The following is a 20,145-nucleotide window of genomic DNA, read 5'->3' as shown; positions in this document are numbered from 1 at the left end:
AAATGCTGCTGCTATGGAAGAATGGATTAAATCTCACAGCATGAGAGAAAGAAGGAAGAGGTTCCTTTAGCTGGGTGGGGCCTCTGCAAATAGAGGAAGTGGTTCGTATGTCTTCAGACTTCTAAGTACAAGACAGAGTAAGACACAGAATAAGAAAACAGGCAGCACTGGCCTCTGAACTCTCCAAAGATCTTTTCTATATTTTCATAGTACAACATATAAATTCACAAATGCCTTCAAATATGTAGTTTATTCTCCCCAATAGACCGCAAACGTCTTGAAGGAATTTTTCTTTTTGGTCTTTGAGATAGGGTCTCTGTAGTCCCAGCCGGTCTGGCACTTGCTATGTGACCAGGCTTGCCTTCAATCTCACAGAGATCCGCCTGCCTCCGCCTCCTGAGGGGATCCCACACCTGGCCTTGAGGGAATTTTTTTATCTTGGGTCCTTGTACACAGATTAAAAACTATAGGTGAACAGATAGGAAACTCAGGACAACCATTTGTAAGGAGCAGCACGGCAGGAGTTGCTTACCGGTTCTCCTAGGTTTATAAACATCCTCAAATAAACAGTAAGTTGGTACTTACTGTAGAGTCTGACAACGACAATCCAGAAAGTGAAAGTCCTGGGTCAAACCGGCTTGATTTGAGGAGACTCATGAAGTCAGGGTCCATGCTTCCATGGCTTGGCAGGCTTGATTTCAGAGCACTTTCCATGTGGTTAGCTTTTTCTGTGCCATCACTGTCCTTCGGCTTGGAAAATTCAGAAAATTTAATTTCTGGCACGTGCACCCCGTTGCTCTGTGAATTCAGATCTTCCTTAGTTCCCTCATTTTGTGAGGACTTCTCCATCTGGCTTGGACTTCTCAAACCTGAATGAGATGTATTTGATGAGTTGAAATTGAAGACCCTTAAGGAGCTATGGGGTGTGAGTGATGACTTTTCTTTGTCTGAACCACAGGGCGGGTCATCCCCCTTCCTGGGCTGTACCACTGAAGACTGAGACACAGAACTGTTCTGAGAAGTGCTAAAAGATGTTGTCATGGTATTGACTGATGTCACAGAAGGAGAAAAGATTTTGTCTTGTGGTAGGGAAGACAGCATGCTTGAGAAAAGAGCACTTTTTTCCAGCCTCGACCTCTTAACTCCACTGACAGCGATGTCCCTGTTCTCTTTGTCATTGACATCTAGACTTGCCTGCGGCTCGCTTTTCCCATTTGTGTTAGTGTGTAAGGACTTGAAGAGGATACTCTGTTCGGTGGATGCACGTTTGGGTCTCAGTTTGGATTTGGGGTCAAGGTTCTGCATCAAGTGCAAAGCTGGTGACATTTCGGGCTGGCTTTCCTTTTTCTTTCCTAAACCAATGGTAAACACATTAGGATCAAACACCTTTTCCAAAGTGTCCTCATGAATAGGAGGCATAGCAAAGTGAGGGGCTGGAGAGTTTGGCATCCTGGCCTTCTTCTTCTTCTGGGGCACACACACCGCGCTGTCCATCTTTTTAATAATTTCAGTGAATTTTTCCATATCAGAAGAGGAATCAAAGACACTGTCATCACTACTAGCAGAAACATTCAAGAGGCTGGTAGGGGTATTGTGGCCATTCACATTTTGATCTGACCTTTGAGGGGTTTCTGAATGACTTGTGTTGCTGGGAGGGTGGACTGGGCTGAACTCAGCTGACAGGGGTGTACCAGAGCTCTGACTTTGAGCCTTCTCAGATTCTGGCTGCAGGCTGTGTGGGCGAGACTGTGCCCCATGCTCCTCCCTGCAGCACATGTGCTCTGGTGACGTGCTCTTATTGTCCAGTACTTCCTCTTGCTGAGGAGCAGAATTTGCAACAGAAACCACTTCAAGTTCATTTTTGTGACAACTCGGCAACTGCACTTCTCTAACTTCAGAGCTTTCTGAGATGACTTGTGAGCTCACGTCCTGAGTGTTCCCCACAGGAAGCACAAAGGACCTGACCTGTACAAGGACTTTGGATGGACACTCGTTGCCCACGGTTTCTGGGCTGTGCTCTGGGGGTAGAGGAGGGTTGGGGTCTCCTCCTCCAAGTCTGGACAGGGGCATTTTCTCACTGTGATGAGACACAGGTGAAGTGCATCCATTGTGGTTTTCTGACACTTCTAGATCAGGGCATGCAAAATCGCTTATGGGAACTTGAACACAGCCGTCTTGGAGGGTATTCCCAGCACTGGATGCAGGAGGTGGGAGAGAAAGCTCCCTAGATGACTCAGATGGGGGCTGTGAGTCAGAAAACGCATTCTGTGGTTTTGGAGGAGACTCTCTGGCATTCAGAATGGCAGGGACATCCTGTGCTGCACCACTCATGTTTTCAACTACAGGCCTTTTGCTGTCAAAAGCCTCTGAGCTGTCCTCTCCTAAGAGCTTAGGGTCCTCGACAGGACCCAGAGCAGTAGGATCTGGCTGTGAAGTACAGGCAGCATCGACTTGTACATTTGCTTTATCACCTTGGCAAGGCTGAGGACAGAGGGACCGACCCTCAGTGGGCTCTCCTGTGTCTCCTCTGGCTGCTGGGGGAATCTCTTCATCAGGGACAGGGACAACACCTTTGGCTTCTGGAGACGGTTCCTTGGCCATCAAACCATTCTGTTGGTTGGTTGGCACTGATTTTTTTTCAGGTTGCTCCATTTCTTTGGCTTTTTTGGCTAAATTCAGCTTTGCCCTCCCAACAAATGTCTTATTAGAGGGAGGAATGTTCCTTGTGCTACGGATGTCAGGGTGTCTTGGGCTGCTGTTTGTCCTCTTGTTTTCAAATAAGGAGATTTTGTTGGCAGTGTTTCCCTTATGAACTGGCTGGCTAAATGGATTATGCTCATTTCCCAAACTGTCAGGATTCTTGGGGGTTTTCAGATTTAGTTCCACATGTTTGGGTTTGGCTGGTCTACAAAGAAAGAGCAGGAGAACAGTTAGCAGCCTAGTGTTTAAAAGTGAACATACTAACCAGTTTACTACAAAACCAGCAGAGTCAGAATCCTCCTGGTATAGTTTTGCATGAAACTTCTTAAACAATACTAGATACACTACTGAGTATTTTTAATGGATATTTTGCCTGCATATGACAGATGAGAAGATTATATTGCTAAGAAACTATTTAAAAATTTACCAAGTATTCACAATGCACAACACTAGAATGAGAAGACATTATGGGTCATGAAGAACTTTAGAACAAACTTAAGTATTTAATGTATTCCCCTACTTTAAGTATATAAATGAATTTCCCCAACATCAATTGTGTGTTTTTATTTAACGTAACTTTTTGTCCCCGTTCAGTTTTTTCAGACAGGGTTTTATGTAATGCAGGCTGAGCTCAAATTTACTGTGTACCTGAAGATGACCTTGAACTCCTGATCCTCCAGCCTTTACTTCCCAAGGGCTAGGAGTACAGGTATACACCACCACACCCAACTTTATCATAACTTTTAAAAAGCTATCTTAAAAGGATAGATTATAAAACATATTCATCAAAATCAAGATTTATGCAGAACTCTCTTAATCCCAGTAGAGGAAGCAGAGGCAGGCAGATTTATGTGAGTTCCAAGCAAGCCAGGGCTACATAATGCATAAGTAAATACATAAATAAACAAATAAAATAAAACATATTCATTTAGTATTACCTCTTGGGATATTTTGTCCTTGCCATTCGTCCCCCTTAAATGTTTTCTTAGCCAGCTGTGGTGGCACATGCCTTTAATTCTAGTACTTGGGAGGCAGAGGTAGGCAGATCTCTGTGAGATCCAGGCCAACCTGGTCTACATAGAAAGTTCTAGGCCAGGTGGGGCTACAGAGAGACCTTGTCTCAAAAATAAACAAAAAAGTTTTCTGATTGTATATTCACTATATGAAAAATATTTATGTATTATCTTTATCTTTGTGTGTGTACATGTTCATTTATGAACAGAGTCTCTTGTTCACCATTGCACACACTAGACTAGCTGGCCTGTGAGCTTCCAGGGATTCCAATGTCTCTGCCTCCCATCTCATCATAGAAGTGCTGGGATCACAGATGCTCACATCATGTCCATCTTTTGCATGCGTCCTGGGGATTCGAACTCAGGTCCTCAGGCTTGTCTAGCAAGGGCTATACCCACTGAGCCATCTCCCCAAGCCTGAAAACAACATTTTTTAAATCACTCATAAGCCTGTGGCTCAGAAGATATCCCTATTAGCATCTTGGTTCATTTCTAGGCTTTTCATATGCATAAATATTTTAATAGAATTAAAATTACTCTGTTCATAGGGCTTGGTATCTTGCCTTTTGTTAAGGAAAAAGTTACTTAATATAAATTTTTACATTACTAAAAACTTTTGCTTGAGAAGTTTTTAAAGTATCTACATAAAATTTTATCATATGGCGATGCCATAACTTATTTAACGACTATTAGGTTATTGGTTTTGTTACCACATCTTGGGCAAAGAGAGTCTCTCTGTTCCATTTCTTAGGCTTAATCACTTGCTATCGGAAATAATGCCTTTGAATGTACACAGTGTGTTCTTTCACAGGAACAAAATGTGTTCTGTTAGCATTTGCTGGCTCTGGTCCTGGCTCTCACACTAACATTGATGTGAATTTGGTCAACTTACGTTATCTCTCTGGCTTATTACCTTTCGTATTTGAAAAAAATCTACTTCTTCCCCCAAAACTTATGGCTAAGGGTATCCTTGAAGTCTCCTTGAAGGGTTACAATTAGGGATAACAGAATCTGCAGGGTGAGGGGACTGCCCATACATCCTTTTGGACAGAATCATTCCCAATTATCTGTTTTGTATATCATTTTTATATAAGCTTTCCTAGACTAGTTTGGAGGGGGGAGGGAGTGTCAATTTAGAGATAATAATGACCACTGATTGCCAAGTACTTGAGAAGTTCTTTAATTTGGTTTACCTAATGTACAACTTTGTAGGTTCTATTTTAAGATGAGGAAGTTGAGGTGTGGAGAAAGTAAATAACTCTGCTGAGGTCACATAGCTAGTGACAAGGCCATGATCTGAAGCAGGTGCTCTGGTTTCAGTGGCCACACTTCCACCTTACTATTTGGCTTTGCCACTCAGAGGACTAAAATGCTCTTCTTTGCTTCTTTCTGTCAGTTACTTGGAGGGAAGCGTGTTCAACTAGTTATCAGATCTTCAAGATGAGAAAATCCAACTTTAGATGCCACGTGACAATGCAAACACAAAGCTGGAGAAATGCAGGCATCCCAAGCCCTCTTGTCTACGCTGTACACTTCCCACCCCCAAGAATGTTGGGCCTGCTGAGACTCCAGAGGGACAGGCATTATGACTGTGGGAGATGCTGCGTCCTCCTGGGTGAAATGAGAAGCCTAGGCCATATACCACCAAATGCTCTCCAAGTGAGAATTTTCATTTTTTAATTTTTTTTTTTTTTGTCTTTTTGTCGTTTTGAGAAAGGGTCTCCCTGTAGCCCCAGCTGTGTAGACCAAGCCGGCCTCGAACTCACAAAGATCTGCCTGCCTCTGCTTCCCAAGCGCTGGGATTAAAGGCGTGGGCCACCACACCAAGCCTAGGCCATATACCACCAAATGCTCTCCAAGTGAGAATTTTCATTTTTTAATTTTTTTTTTTTTTGTCTTTTTGTCGTTTTGAGAAAGGGTCTCCCTGTAGCCCCAGCTGTGTAGACCAAGCCGGCCTCGAACTCACAAAGATCTGCCTGCCTCTGCTTCCCAAGTGCTGGGATTAAAGGCGTGGGCCACCACACTCGGCCTCATTTCTTAAAATTTTATTTAAATACAAAGTCTGACATATACTCATAAATTTCCCTATTATTTCTACAGATACCTAGGCTTCCTTACTGTAGGCCTATATCTTAAGTTTAAAAGGGAAATGAAAGCTAGACTTGGTGGCACCTGCCTATAATCTGTAGGCAGGAGGATCAAGAGTTCAAGGTCCTCCTTGGCAACAGAGTGAGGAGTTGGAGGCCAGCTAGGGCTAAAAGTAATGAGCTAGGGCTAAATGAGACCCTGTCTCAAAAAAACAAAAGCAAAAGATTAAATTCTAAGTCAGTGAGATGGGAAGAAATGTAGAGTTTGCAAAATGCTTCATTAATTAATAAGCAGTGGTGATGTATCAGGGAATATTTTTTTTTATTCTGACCAATCAGCTCAAAGCACAGTACTCAAGTCGAACATCAAAGTGTATCTTCCTCTGTAAAAGGAAAACACTACAGGTGAGCTGACAGCTCCCTGCAGGATAGGAAACACATCTGCACATTAAAGATTCACACCAAGATCAAAATGCCTTTAACAACCAAACTTTCTGTGCTATTAAGTTCTGCTACCAAGAGTCACTGCAATTAACCTAGTTCAGACTGATTAAAAGGAAGGTTCCTATAATTCATGTTGTAATGCTTTCATTACAATGTGAGAGAGAGTCTAAAACACCAAAGTTACACTATAAAAGGAAAAGTCTTCCTATTTTAAACATACTCATAAGAATTTCAACATTTGGCATTCAGCAGAGAGCTTGAAGAAATAATTTTTCTAACAGGATAAAGACACATGTAGTTTATCATCATTATTTTTTCAGATGAAATAGTTTTTCTAATTCTTCGAACTTTAAAAGAAAATATCTCAAATGTAAGCCGGGGTAATGGCTCACATCTGTAATCTTAGCATTTGGGAGAGTAAAGCAGGAGGATAGCCTCAAATTAGAGATCAGCCTGGACTACACAGTGAGACTTTGTCTTAAAACTGTGAGTTCCAGGTCAGCCTGATCTACACAGGGAGTTCCCAGCCAATGGCCAGGCAGGGCTACATAGTGGGACCCAATGTAAAAAACAAAAAAAAAGAAAAGAAAAGAAAAATAAAATCCAGCCATCAAAAGAATTAAAGGGTCTAAAAGCCTTATCAGTCAAACAAATGTGTCAAAAGATTAGATAAAATTAATGACTCTCCGAAAATTAGATAAAATGGGTGATAAAATTTTAGACAGAAAATGATCAGAAAAAAAGACATCTGGCTCAGTTGGCAGGAAGCAGCACACAAAGAAGAGTTCCATTGTAAGATCCCTGGCTGCTGTTTGTTTACTCTATTCCTTAACTGTAGCATTTCTGGTTTTTCCACTACCTTCTTCTGACCAGACAAGTGGAGCATCGTTTAGTACTTAGCAGGCTTTAGCTTCACAGTCATACTGGTCTTCTACAAATAATGAGCATCATCACTGGGCTTATTTCCCTGACGCTACCGTTACAGAATAAATAGCTGTGTCAAAGGTCTCCAGGCTGCCAGCTGGTGAGGTAGTTGAGTTATTCATTAAGCACATTTTCTTCCTTTTTTCCAATTAATCCTGTTCCAAAGCTTCTCTAAGAAATCAAAAAACCATTCAGTCCAAAACGATGTAGTGCACACGGCCAGCCTTTTAAATGAGTGAAGGTAGGAAAACGGGAGTACTTAATTCTTTTCACCTGCACTGAGGGGTGGGGAGCCAGGGCTTTCACCTTTCTAGAGCTCCTGCTTTGTTTACTCTATACAAAGTACAGTCATGATCAAGATCCTCCAAAAAATCATCGGTGACTTCTTCCTCTGAACTTCCCTACCCCTTCCAATGGCAAAGTCCACTTGGCCATTTTTGTTTGATTTGTGTGCTCCTTATGTGCCTGAGGGGCCATAACCGTTTCAAGTGCAATAGCCTGACTCATAAAAGTTGGCCATCTCCCCCTAAAGTTTGCAGAACAAAGGGTATTCAATAAATATTTCCAAGATTGTTAAAATTTAATAGGATGCTGTTACAGTCTGTTGTTTTGTGTCCTTTCACTCAGCAAAAGAATTTCAATAAGAACTGTCGTGACTTCAATAACCGGGTTCAGACCAGAAACAAAAATATGAGCAGGCTCCTGAACATTACAGAAGAATAGGAGACTCACTCTACCTTATTTTAGGACGAGGCACAAACTCCCTAAACAGTTCTGAGAAAGCTCTTAAAGTCTCCCACGTCAAAGCTACTGGGTCACACTCAAAATACTGTAGTCTCCCTCTGAGTTTTTTAAACACCTTACCCTGGAATAATACCCTGTACATTTGGGATAAAGAATATAATTAGCTTATGTCAAGCCATTAAGTCTTATCGCTACGTAAACACTAAGCCTCAAGCAATATCCTATTTTCACATTCAACTTAGATCTTATATTAAAGTAGGAATTAACTGAGGAGGCTGCCAAGTGTCATCTTTCTTAGCCTGAGTTCTGTGAACTGCTCCTTCTCTTTGAAGTTTTCAACCGCACAGGCGATTCTACAACTCTGAGGCTAATTCCGCAGCTACTTACAGGGTCACTTTGGTGGTCACGGTCGACCTGCCCACACCGAAATGGTTCCTGGGCTTCTGGCCCTCGGCCTCAGACGTAGCTGCCGACCTGCCCAGCTCTCTGCCTCGGCCTCCGTCGCCCCGGCCGTCCAGGTGGTGGGGCAGCGGGCCCCTCTTGTGCTCCGGCCTGATCTCGGGCAGCAGCGAGCTGCTCTTGACCGTGAGCTCCCGCGGGATGACCCGCCCGGTCTCCTCCCCGCCTTCCGCAGCGGCGCCCTTGGCTGCCGGGCCCGGGTCGGCGGCGGGCGCCTTCTTCGGGGGAGACTCCCTGGCGGGCGCCCGTGACCCGCTGCCGGGTGAGCTGGGCACCGCCTCCGGGACGCGGCTCCGGCCCTTCCTCTTGGTGGGGGACGAGGCCGGGGGCGGCTGCTTGCTCCGCTCCGGCTCCCCGCGCGGCTGCCCTTTGGGGCCGGGGCTGGGCTTGGAGTCCGGGCCGGCGGCGGAGGCAACGCCCCCGTCTGGAGCCGCGCTCGGGGATTTCACTTTCTTTTCCGCCGAGCCGTTCGCGGTGGCCGCGTTTGGCGCCACCTCGTCGTCGAACACCGCGTGGTCGGTCGCCGGGCTCTCGGGAGGCACCGCGTCGGCGCCGGGGGAGTCGGCGGATTTCTGCGACTTCCTCCGCCGGCCCGACCTGCGGCCGCCCGCCCTCCGCTCCATGTCGTCCGAATCGTCGCAGTCGTCTGTCCCCGGGGCCACCCCGACTGGCTGGCCCACCTGCGCCGCCTCAGTCTTACTCAAGTAGATGTCCAAAGTTAGCACTGTGGCAGGGTGGGCGCGATCGCCGTGCCGGGCTGCACCGCCGGCCGCTGCGCCCTGGGCAGGAGGGTCGCCTGGCCCGGCAGGCGCGTCCTCACCCGACCCCGGGGAGCCTCCGCCACCCACCACGGGGACTCCGTCGGGGGCCTCCGCTGGTTCTCCCGCGGGCCGCTCCTCCGTGGGCGACCCCGACACACCCCTCGCACCCCCGGCGGTCTCGGGTTGGCGGCCAGCGCCTGGCAAAGCGTCCTCCCCCGGACTGCGGGCGGGTGTCTCTGCGCTCCCCTGCCTGGAGCAGTTCCCCGGTGAGGAATGCAGCTGCTTGGCAGCGGTGGTGGCATCTGGGAAGGTCTCTCCCTCTGCCTGCAGAGGTGCTAATTGGGCTGAATCACTGCCCAGGCCCTGCTGCACAGCCCCGGAGTCGCTGCTGCAGCGAGGTGACAGCTCGGCGTCCCCGGGGGTTGCCTGGACACCGCTTTCCGCCGGCTCAGCCTCGGCCTCGCTCGCGTCGGTGGCCTTAGGTGGGCTGCCCTGAGCCTCGGGGAGTTTGGAAGAAGTGGCGTCTTTGGGAGAGACCGATTTGGTATTTGAGTGGGTGGGACTCTCTAAGCCATTCCTGGTGTTCCTTCTCCTTCCAGCAGTAAATAGGGTGCCAAGTTTCCCCAAGACTGGCTTCCTTCTGCTGTCTTCTGGTGGTTGTGCTCTGGACTGGAAAATAAAAGGAGATGGGGAGAGAAAACATGAAAATCCGTTTTTTCCCCCTTTAGTGGTATATTAGAGAACTGTTACAAACCAAAATAGCAGTTTGCAAGCAAGTAATTGAAAATGAAAAGGTAGAGCTAGGCGTAGGTACGCACGTCTGTAATGTGTTACCAGCTTTCCGACAAAATTATTTTTTTTCTTAAGCATGTTTTTGACGCTACATTAATAAGAATAGTATTTCATTATAAATTGATTTTTAATTCGAAAAGTTCAAATACCACATTACACAGTTAACAATTCCCTCTCTGGTGTCTGCTTTTTACCTCCTTCCTCAATAAAAATTTAACATCAAAACAACCAGGCGTGATTACAGGGTACAGTGCGGGAAGAATTTTTCCTGAAACACCGCTTTTTCTTTTATTGGGGGTGCGGAGGCCTAGGAAAAATGACTGGCGGCCTTCTGCAGAACGTGAGAAGACAGGCAGGGGAAAACCTTATGCCTAGGTGCAGGAATCCAGCACCTGGCTCCGCCCGGCATCGGGCGGGACGCGCTCGGCCAATGGGGCAGGCGCGCTGCTTTCAAACCCCGCAGCCTCCGTGCAGCCGTCCCGCCTCTTCGGGGCTCAGCCGGAGCTTCTGGGGGGCGGGTGTCAACGCCCGCGAGGCCGAGGGGGGAAGGGGACTGGCGGCCAGTCCCCTGCTCCAGCACTCGAGAGCGTCTAGGGACCCGCCCTGGCTGGGAGGGAGGGAGAATGTACGCCCAGCGGACACCGGACACCGCCGGCTTGGAAACGTCCGCTCCAGGTGCTGGAAGCCCAGAGCCTCCCGTGGGCTAATCCAAGGAAGCGGGACAGCCAAAGGGGGGCGCCCAGAGGGGTGGGTGATGGGCCGGCCAGTGGGAACAGGGAGGGAGCCAACAGCTTCTCTTTTCTCCAGGGCCACTCGTGCTGAGTAAGTGATTGGGTTGAACTCACGACCCTTCTAGAGGATAGCTCTTAAGTTACCTCGTGAATTCGAAGCCTATTAGGGGCTAGCACAAGGGCTAGCCTCTGTGAGGCAGAAAAGAACCCCACCTTTCGAGGAAGACGAGCATTCGGGACTACTTTGACTTTACTGGGGTATAACAGATCCTCTTCATTTGAATTACAGTACAGTTCGTAGATTGTGGTAATTTTTTTCTTAAAGCTTGAGTACGATGTGCATGCGAACCAACACGCATCTGTTGGGACATTCCTGGCCTTTGTAATACTGTGTAACCCTGCTGTAGTCTGGTGAGGTAATGCTGTTACCCTACTGTACAGGAAGAAAGGACATTCCAAAGACTGAGACCTAAACAAAGTGTGCTGGGGGCTGGGACGATAAAGTCAGAACTCAAACCCAAATCCTCCAATTCCAACACCTGATCCTGCCTCCATCACCCAGGTGCAAAGGGTACCCAGTAACCTGAGGGGGCCCAGAGAAACAGACCCCAGGCTACAGACCCCCAGAGTCAAGTTTCCAGGAAACGCCTGGGGAAATCCCATAGGCTCACAAACTCCCAAGGTGCTGCTTCCGGCAGTAGCACATGGTGTGGTCAGAGCTTTGGAACTACAGAGCTGGAACAAAGGAGCTGGGCAATCCATACAGCAACCAACCAGAGCTCCTGTGACTGAGGCCGTTTGCTTCTAAGATCTAGTCAGATTTTGCTTCATCCACTTCTTCAGTGCTTAGGAAGTCTGAAGGAAGAACTGGATGTAGCTTAAGAAAAATTACATTAAAATTATCTGACTTCCTAAATCAAAGGTAGTATTACTACATGATTTTTAATCATAATACCGGCTTCCTGGGCCCTCCTTATGTACCAGACACTTGCTAAGTGATTTGTGTAGATTGTCATTTTATCCTTCCAACAGCCCTTTAAAGTAGTAGTCTTTTTATGCCTATATGCCAAAGTACCCCTGTCCAAAGCTCCATAGCTAGGAAAGTCTTTCTGACTCTGAATATAGAGCTCTTTGTGTCAGGCCATCAAACATAACCTGAAGAGGTAGGAAAATAAGCTTGAGTCTTGGTTCAATTCCAGTCCTTATCAAAATAAAATAAAACTGCAGTGTGTATTATTCTGTCCTGCCAGGGATGTTGCAATCTGCTTTCCCATGCTGTAAAGATGTCTGGTCAGCAGTCCTCTTTGCTCAGTGAAGATACCCCCACTCCAACCCTCAAATTTAGTTATAGATGCTTTACATTTTTTTTTTAATTTTCACTTTACGGGTATGAGTATATTGTCTACATGTATGTAAGTGCACCTGTGTCGTGCAGTGCCCACGGAAGTCAGAAGAGGGCTTTGGATTCCCCTGGAACTGCAGTTACAGACGGCTGTTAGCCACTATGTAGGTGCTGGGAATCGAACCCAGGTCCTCTGCAAAGAGCAGCCAGTGCACTTAACCACTGAGCTATCTGTCCAGCCCCACAGCTGCTTGCTCTTCAACTTGACTATTAACTAGTTACCTCCTCCTGCATCACAGAGGGGCAGCTTATTTATCACTCGTTGGACTGTTCTGTTGATTTCCTAGAATTTCAGAATTTAGTTTGCTTAATCAAGCCTTTTTATAGCAACTTCAGTCAAACAAGTCAAATGCCTATGAACGTGAATAGATAAAAAATTGTGGTACATCCATGCAACACAATACTACTCAGCAATAAAAAGAACCAAACTTTTGAAACATGAAGTGACAGGAATAATTCGCAAAAGCATTAAGCTAAGTGAAGTCAGGGGTATAGCCCAGTGGTAAGAGTGTTTGCCCAGCATGTGTGAGGAGGATGATTTCTTGATCTCAGGAATTCATGGCCAGGCTGGGCAATATAGCAAGCTTTGTAAAATGAAAACAGGCCTGGTGTGATGGAGCACACCTGTAATCCCAGTACTCAGGAGGCACAGGCAAGAGAATTCTCAGAAATTCTAGGCCAGCCTAGTCTATACAATGAGTTCTAGGGATAGCCAGGGCTACAAAGAGAGACCCTGTTTCAACAAACAAACAAAACAGACAGACAAAAATGCCAGGTGTGATAGTGCAGGCCTGTAATCCCAGCATTTGAGAGGCAGAGGCAGGCAGATCTCTGTGACTTCCAGGACAGCTGGGGCTACAAGGAGACCCTGTATCAAAAAGACAATAAAAATAGAAGATAGATGATAGATAGATAGATAGATAGATAGATAGATAGATAGATAGATAGATAGATAGATAGATAGATAATATAAAGAAATCTGTGTGGCACAGTCTATATGGCTCTGATCATTTCATAGCTCTTCAAGGGAGGGACAGGAATGTGGCAACCATCAAGTCATTTCAGAGGCTCCTCTCTTATCTCTAGGCAATGGAGACTTCCCCAGGGGGCTAGTTCCTGAGGAACCCCAGGACATCATCTCTGAGCAGGATCATCTGAGCAGGGTTTATAAAACCCCATTCCTCTGCCAGAAGTCTCAGTCACATCTTTGAGGCATACCTTCCCTTTTTCAAAAGGCTACACAGTTATTTTCAGCCACAGAGTGTTTATTTCCAGTGTTCATAGGGAAAGCCTGGCAGATGGAGAACCAAAAAAAAAAATGGACTGAGAGTGATCAGAGAGTAAGCTTTGGGGTTTACAGCCTTAAATCTAGGGTAGGAAGTCACAGACCCAGCACCTTCTTCCCTCAACCTCCTTAGGAAAGGGAATATGTTCAAATCAGGCTGCCAAAGTGCCCCAACTCCAACTTTCCTCTCTTCTGGTCCTAGAAAGGGTTCTGGGGGTCCTGGGGTATGTTGTTCTCAGGCTCAATGTTCTGAGAGTCAGTGTAACCCCAGGACCTGTTTTCTATAGTATACCTTGTACACTTTACTTAAGGCAGCCTGTACCCCTCACTGTGTAGAGTCTGCACTTGGCACCCTTCCATCTGTGCCCCACTGCCATGGGAGCAGTCCACAATAGACAGTTTCAGAGACGGTCTCTGAATTGTGTGTCAGGATCTGTTTTAGAGTGCTATTGTTGGTTAAGATTCAGTATAGCTCATGAGGGGACATTCAGGACATTCATGACAAGGTCACACTCCAGCCATGTGTAGGGGCCCAGGTAGTGGAAGCTAAAATACTGTTCTGTGAAGCTCAGTCTTTTTGGTGTGGTAGAACCTGCTGTCAGCAAGAGCCACCTAGTAAATGATACCTTGTGCTTGTATAAACCTGTGTTGTGACCTCATTTTAGAAGACACTAAAGGCCAGAACATTCTGGATAAATTGTCAATATATCATATGTCAGTATGTCCGAAATGTCTAGTCATTCAGGCAAAATTATACTTTTATTTTGGTTTATTTATTTAATTTATTTTATTTAATTAATTAATTTATTTATTTATTTTTTGAGACAGGCTCTCCCTGTAGTCTCAGCTGATCTAGAACTGGTATGTAGACCAGGATGGCCTTGCTCTCACAGAGAACTGCCTGCCTCTACCTTTTTTGAGTGCTGAGATTAAAGGCCTGTGCCACCATGCCCAGCTTGTTTTATTTTTTAAGATTACTAATTAGTTTCGATTGGATATAATGGCTGCTCCTAGGGGTGGAACACACATCTGGTACTGTGGACCAGGCCAGCCCCCTGCGGCAGGGAAGAATATAGGCCCCAGTGGGAAGTCACTGCAATTGTTTTATTATATGGATGTGATGCACCTGCCCAACTACCATCCAAGCATTTGTGTTTACACCCGGAAGTTAAGTTATTACAGCAGCCACTGTTTAGATGTTCTTGCTTCTTGCTGTTTGTGTTTTTATAATAGATGGAATTTCACTGAAATGGGTCAACAGCCCATGGAAAACAGACAAGGCAGAAACCCCAAAAGATCGATGCCTTGCCACGACTGGAGGAAGATCATCCCATGCCTACCTCAGGGGCTCAGGAGCTTTTTTGGAAGAGGGTGGTGGAAAGAATGTAAGAGCCAGAGGAAGGAGTGGCGTGTTAACTGAAGTGTCCTCCGGCCACTATGCTGGCAAGCTATAGTAACACCTCCTTCCCACGCTCATCAAGGAGTCCAGGGGAGAGTCAGTTACTCCTCCTACCCAATCAGTTGATCTTAGCTGCAAGTGGGGGAGGGGCTAAGGATATATAAGCCAAGAATGCCATGAGGCACCTCCCATTTTGTGCAGCTGTTGGGAAGTCACAGGACCTATATTTGAGTGTGGACTTTCCAGCACAGCTGTAAATGGGGGAGGGGAGGGGGTGTCCACTCATCTGTAAATAAAGCCCCACCCTATGCTCTATTAGCAGAGCCAATAAACTAGTTAGGATTAAAAAAAAAAAGAACAGAGCTAATGGAAATCTTCATTATTCCACCAAAATTGACCCCGTGTTGGCAAATCCTTTGGTCTTTGATCTTTGATTTATTTATTTATTTATTTATTTTGGTCTTTTTGAGACAGGATCTCCCTGTGGCCCCAGCTGGCCTTGAACTTACAGAGATCTGCCAGGCTTTGCCTCCCAAGTGCTGGGATTTAGGATGCGTGCCACCACACCTGGCTTTGGTTTTTGATTTTTTATCCCTACTTTTCCACTCTTAAACTTCATTGTATATATATAAAATGTAACCTGCTTCAAGTTATTTCTGGAAAAATGTGTTAAAAATTGCCTGTCTTTGGAATAATAAAAATATTCTTTAAAAAAGATTACTAAGATTACTAATTAGAAGCATTGCTATATAAATTTTAAAGAAATTTATCTAAAATCTGAGAAAAAAGATGAAAAAATTAGGTTGAACATACATTACTTGAAAATATAACCAACAAATTGTTTAAAATGTCATTCATAGATTTCTACCCTTTTCATTCCCTGACAGAATCCAAGTACTTCATCAGAGGGAAAAATATCCTGTACTCATTCTTAGCTTCAGCATGGGGATTTCCAGAAAGAGGTGGACATCAAGCATCCTGCTCTGGAAGAACCAGGATCCTCTGGTTGGCATCACTGTCAAGGAGGTACCAATGTTCTTGACAATAACTAGAAATGTGCATTAGGTTTGACAGAACAGAAAGAAACTCTTTTCTGTCCAAGGCTTAGTGTGATGAAGAATTCCTTCTGTCCACGTGAGGATTTGGTACATTGATGCCACTGAGGGCTCACAAATTGTTTAAGGTTTACTGCTGGCTCCCAGCCCAAATCTGACTCAACAAAGCAGACGGAGATCTTCTTGCATGTCCTTACCTGTGCATCCTTCTAGAATGTGGTCAACAATGTACAAGGATAACTCTTAAAAAAAAAAAATACCAGTGATTTTTGAAGTATTCACTTTGTTGATTTCAGAAAGAAAACCTTCCTCAGCCACGAGGAGGAATGATTTAAATTGGCATTACTACAAATAATAAAGTTAGCCATATTTCTTTGATAATACCTGAAGTTGATAGCATACATTTTGGGGTTTAGTGATTATTCTGATAATGAACTTTTTTCTGAATAGATTTTTTTAATAGCTTTAGTTGTGCGGCTTTAAAATGTAAACATTTTATAGGTTTGGTCTTACTTTGTAGCACTGGGGATTGAACTCAAAGCCTTGCACATGCCTGTATATTAGCTCTGTCCTACATAATACATGTTTAAGGTACCTCAGTATTCAACTATCAAAAGGTCTTTTGTTTTCATTTTTTTAAAAAAAAAAAACAGGTTAGAAAATTCCTTCAAAAAAAGTAAAAAATACTTATGGCTGTGAATTTAGCTCAGCTGGTACACTGCTTGCCTAGCATTGCCCAGCACCATATAAGGTGGACATGGTGGTACATGTATATTATTCCAGCACTTGGAAAACAGAGGCAGAAAAATCAGGAATTCAAGTCATCTTTGGCTTCATAGAGAGTTCCAGGGCAGTCCAGGCTGAATGAGACCCTGTCTCTTAAAAAAAAATGCATGAAATACTTTAGAACCATGTGACAGTTAACTAAAGACTATAGATCGGCCACGGCGGTGGGAAGAGAAAAGAAACAGTTGACAGCTGGATAGGAAAGCTGATACAGTGCTGTAGTGAGAGAGAAATACACAAAAACAAGAACCATTTTTCCCCTTTTTTTTGGTCTTTTTGAGATGGGCTCTCCCTGTAGCCCCAGCTGGCCCAGAACTCACTGTGTAGACCAGGCCGGCTTCAAATTCTGCCTCCCGAGTGCTGGGATTAAAGGTGTGTGCTACCACGCCCGTCAATTTTTCACTTTTTTGTTTTATTTTTGAAACAGGTTCTCACTACATAGCCCTATTTGATTCGTAGTTCAGTGTGACCTCAGAATTAAAGTTAAAATTGCATTTTCCTATGTTAAGTGTACAGCTTAACATCATCTCAGTATAACAGCAGAGATAGAGAAGATGAAATTCAAGGGAGGCTCCAGCTATGGATCTCAGATACTGCAGGCTTGGCTTTGGAATGGGCACTTCGAACACACTCACCTATCCAGTTTGCATCTTCCTTTTTGATAGTGCTTGTGCTGATATAAATGTCCCAATCTAAATATACACACTTAATGCACAAGAAAGGAAGAGTTCATGTAGATGAACCTTGGTTACTAAATACTGGTACTTTTCATTTTTACTTAAAAAAAATGTTTTTTTTCATTACATGTGAACCAGTTCCCACTCTCGGAATATACCATATATAATTTGGCTACTTCTGGTGAATTTTCTTGTTTTGTTTTTGAGATGGAGTTTCCCTATGTTGCCCAAGCTGACCTCAAACTCCTGGCTCAAGAGATCCTTCTTGAGCTGGGCATGGTGACGCATGCCTTTAATCCCAGCACTTGGGAGGCAGAGACAGGCAGGTTTCTACGGGTTCAAGGTCAGTTTGGTCTACATAGAGAGTTCCAGGCCAGCTGGAGCTACAGGGGGACCCTGTGTCCAAAAGACCAAAAAAAAAAAAAAAAAGATCCTTCTCTCTTAGCCTCTGGAGTAACCGGAACTATAGTTATTATTACACCTGAGCTATAACAGCAATTTCTTTCAAGGCTGTTACAATGAGTTAAGACCTACACTGGCACAAAAAGACCATAGACTGCAACGGTCAGTGGGAAGCAGGCCTCTGTTGGGAAAGCTTATGAAGTTGTTCAATTCAACTGCTTTTGATCTATGGTCCAATTTCACATGGTGCAATCAGTAACACATTAGGCCTTCAGGGCCTTCTTGCCATGTCTCTCCTCCCAGTCTCCTGGGGTGGAATGCTTACTTGCTCTGCTGTTTCTAACGTTTGTTATACTTCCAATAGCCACTCCCTCTCTGCTGCTTTTCTTTCCTTTTATATTTTTTTACTCTCTTCTCTGTCCTTTCACTATTATATGACACATACTTCTCCACTGACACGTCAATATATTTGTTTTTCTGCCACTTGAGTCAAATGACAATTATATCTTCTTTTGTAAACTCAGTTAGGCCATTCAGTGAAAAAAAAAAAAAACAGTGACAGATCTTTAGTTCAGATTTTTTTTTAAATTTCCAAGTTTATTGGTGTCTAAAGAAAATGTATTACTGACTATAAATACTTTCATTTAGAAAGAGTTCAATTTCCACTCTTCTGAAGAGTTTCTTCAGAAAGCTGGGGATGTAGCTCAATGAGAGTGTTTACCTAGCATGCTCAAGGTCCTGGGTTGGGTGCCCAGCACTTCCTCCCAAAAGAAGTCTTCAAATAACTAAAAAGAGAACTGCTATGGACTGCCATGATCATGATATACCACTCCTGGGTATATACCCAAAGGAATCTAATCCAACACACAACACACAGATACTTAAATATATAGAATTATTATATGTGAAATCCCATATGTAAATATTCCATAGTATAGAAGAATGAAATTGTGTTATTTGCAAGGAAATAGATGGAACTGGCGATCATGTTAAGTGTGTAATATGTCAGACATAAATATTACATGTATTCTCTCATGCGAGGAATCTAGATTATATGGCATGAAAGTAGAGGGGTCTATTTGGGGGGAGAAAGGGGACTTATGGAAGGGAGGGGAAGAAGAGAGGGCAATGGGAGGAGAGTATGAGCAAGGTACAATGATACACAGTATGTAAATGTCGTTATTTTGTATGCTGACGACTAAAAAGCAGATTCCCAGTCAGGAAAGAATTGTCTTTAGATCATTTGTCTGCTCTTGATTTTTCAGACAGATCTCATAGAGTCCTGACTGGCCTTAAACTTCTAACCCTCTGCATCTACCTCCCAGGTATTCGGATTATTGGTGTGTCCTGTCTCACCTGGCTCAGATCATTTATTTTATTTATTTTATTTTTAAATTTGTATTTATTTATTTTTTATTTGTATGAGTGTATACATGTATCTAAGTATACCCATGTATACAGTGCCTGTGGAGGCCAGAAGAGGGTGTTGGATCCCCTCTTCTGAAGTTATGGACAGTTGTTAGCTGCCATGTGGGCACTGGGAACCAAACCTGCATCTTCTGCAAGAGCAACCAATGCTCTTAACCACTGAGCCATCTTTCCAGTCCCAGGGTCTCCCTATAGTCCCTGCTGGCCTGGAACTTGCTATGTAGACCAAGCTGGTGGCGATCTCTGAGATCTGCCTGCCTCTGCCTCCCAAGCGCTGGAATAAAAGGCATGTGCCACCATACCTGGCTCCCCAGGTTATTTATTTTTTTACAGAGACAGAGTGAAACTTAGTTATTTAAAGCCATTGACACTTTTTGTTTGTTTTTGAGACAGTATCTTACACTTTAGCGCTAGCTGGCTTGGAACTCACTATTTAGCTCAGGCTGGTCTCAAACTCATGCCAATCCTCCTGCCTCATCCTATGAAGTGCTGGGATTACCGGGCTGGGTATCCACACCTGCTGTCACTGACGCCTGGTCAATCAGAAGAGTTTTTAGATTATGGAATCATTCATTCATTCATTTTTTACTAATAATATTGAGTAGCGACTTTGTGCTATACGTTTCTCCTTACCTTAAGAAAGCAAACGTTGGCCCAGAGAGTTTAACTTTCCTAACTACAAGTCAGCTTTTCTGAAAGTTAGCTCAGTAATTTCAGTAATGACAGTATATTATTACAAAATAAGACTTTGCTGAACTAATGTGACGTATATATGTCAGTTGTACAACCATACTGGCTACATACAGTGCAGTCCACCTGTGGCCTGCTTATTCCTAGTCCTGGCAGTGCAGCAATAGCTGTGATAGAGTAGCTAGCAGATCAGCCCCCTCCTGTAGCGAGCTCTGCTTTAGACTCTTAGCTGTGTGAAGCATGTGCTGGGTATGTCCACTAGCTCACCCCTCTTTGCGTGTCTTTGTGCCTCATCCCAACCACAATGGAATGTAGAAACTGACCCCCTGCTCTTTGGTTTTGGTTGGGTTCTGCCAGTTGGAGGCA

The 20,145-nt window shown here is 44.5% G+C and overlaps 1 protein-coding gene across 1 annotated transcript in view; it reads right to left on the bottom strand.

Annotated features, from left to right (window-relative positions):
* The window catches only part of Crybg1 (crystallin beta-gamma domain containing 1), a 215,123-nt gene that overhangs the window by 56,990 nt on the left and 137,988 nt on the right, over positions 1-20,145 (bottom strand). Inside the window, exons 3-4 of the mRNA XM_008850301.3 lie at positions 8,300-9,801; positions 586-2,905 (exon numbers count right to left, since the gene is read on the bottom strand). Coding sequence (XP_008848523.2) covers positions 586-2,905; positions 8,300-9,801 — 3,822 coding nt within the window. The remainder of the gene's footprint in view (positions 1-585; positions 2,906-8,299; positions 9,802-20,145) is intronic.

The sequence above is a fragment of the Nannospalax galili genome, unplaced genomic scaffold, assembly GCF_000622305.1.
Source record: "Nannospalax galili isolate Female #2095 unplaced genomic scaffold, S.galili_v1.0 scaffold324, whole genome shotgun sequence".
Taxonomy (NCBI): Eukaryota; Metazoa; Chordata; class Mammalia; order Rodentia; family Spalacidae; genus Nannospalax; species Nannospalax galili.
This window is presented reverse-complemented; position numbering and strand designations above follow the sequence as displayed.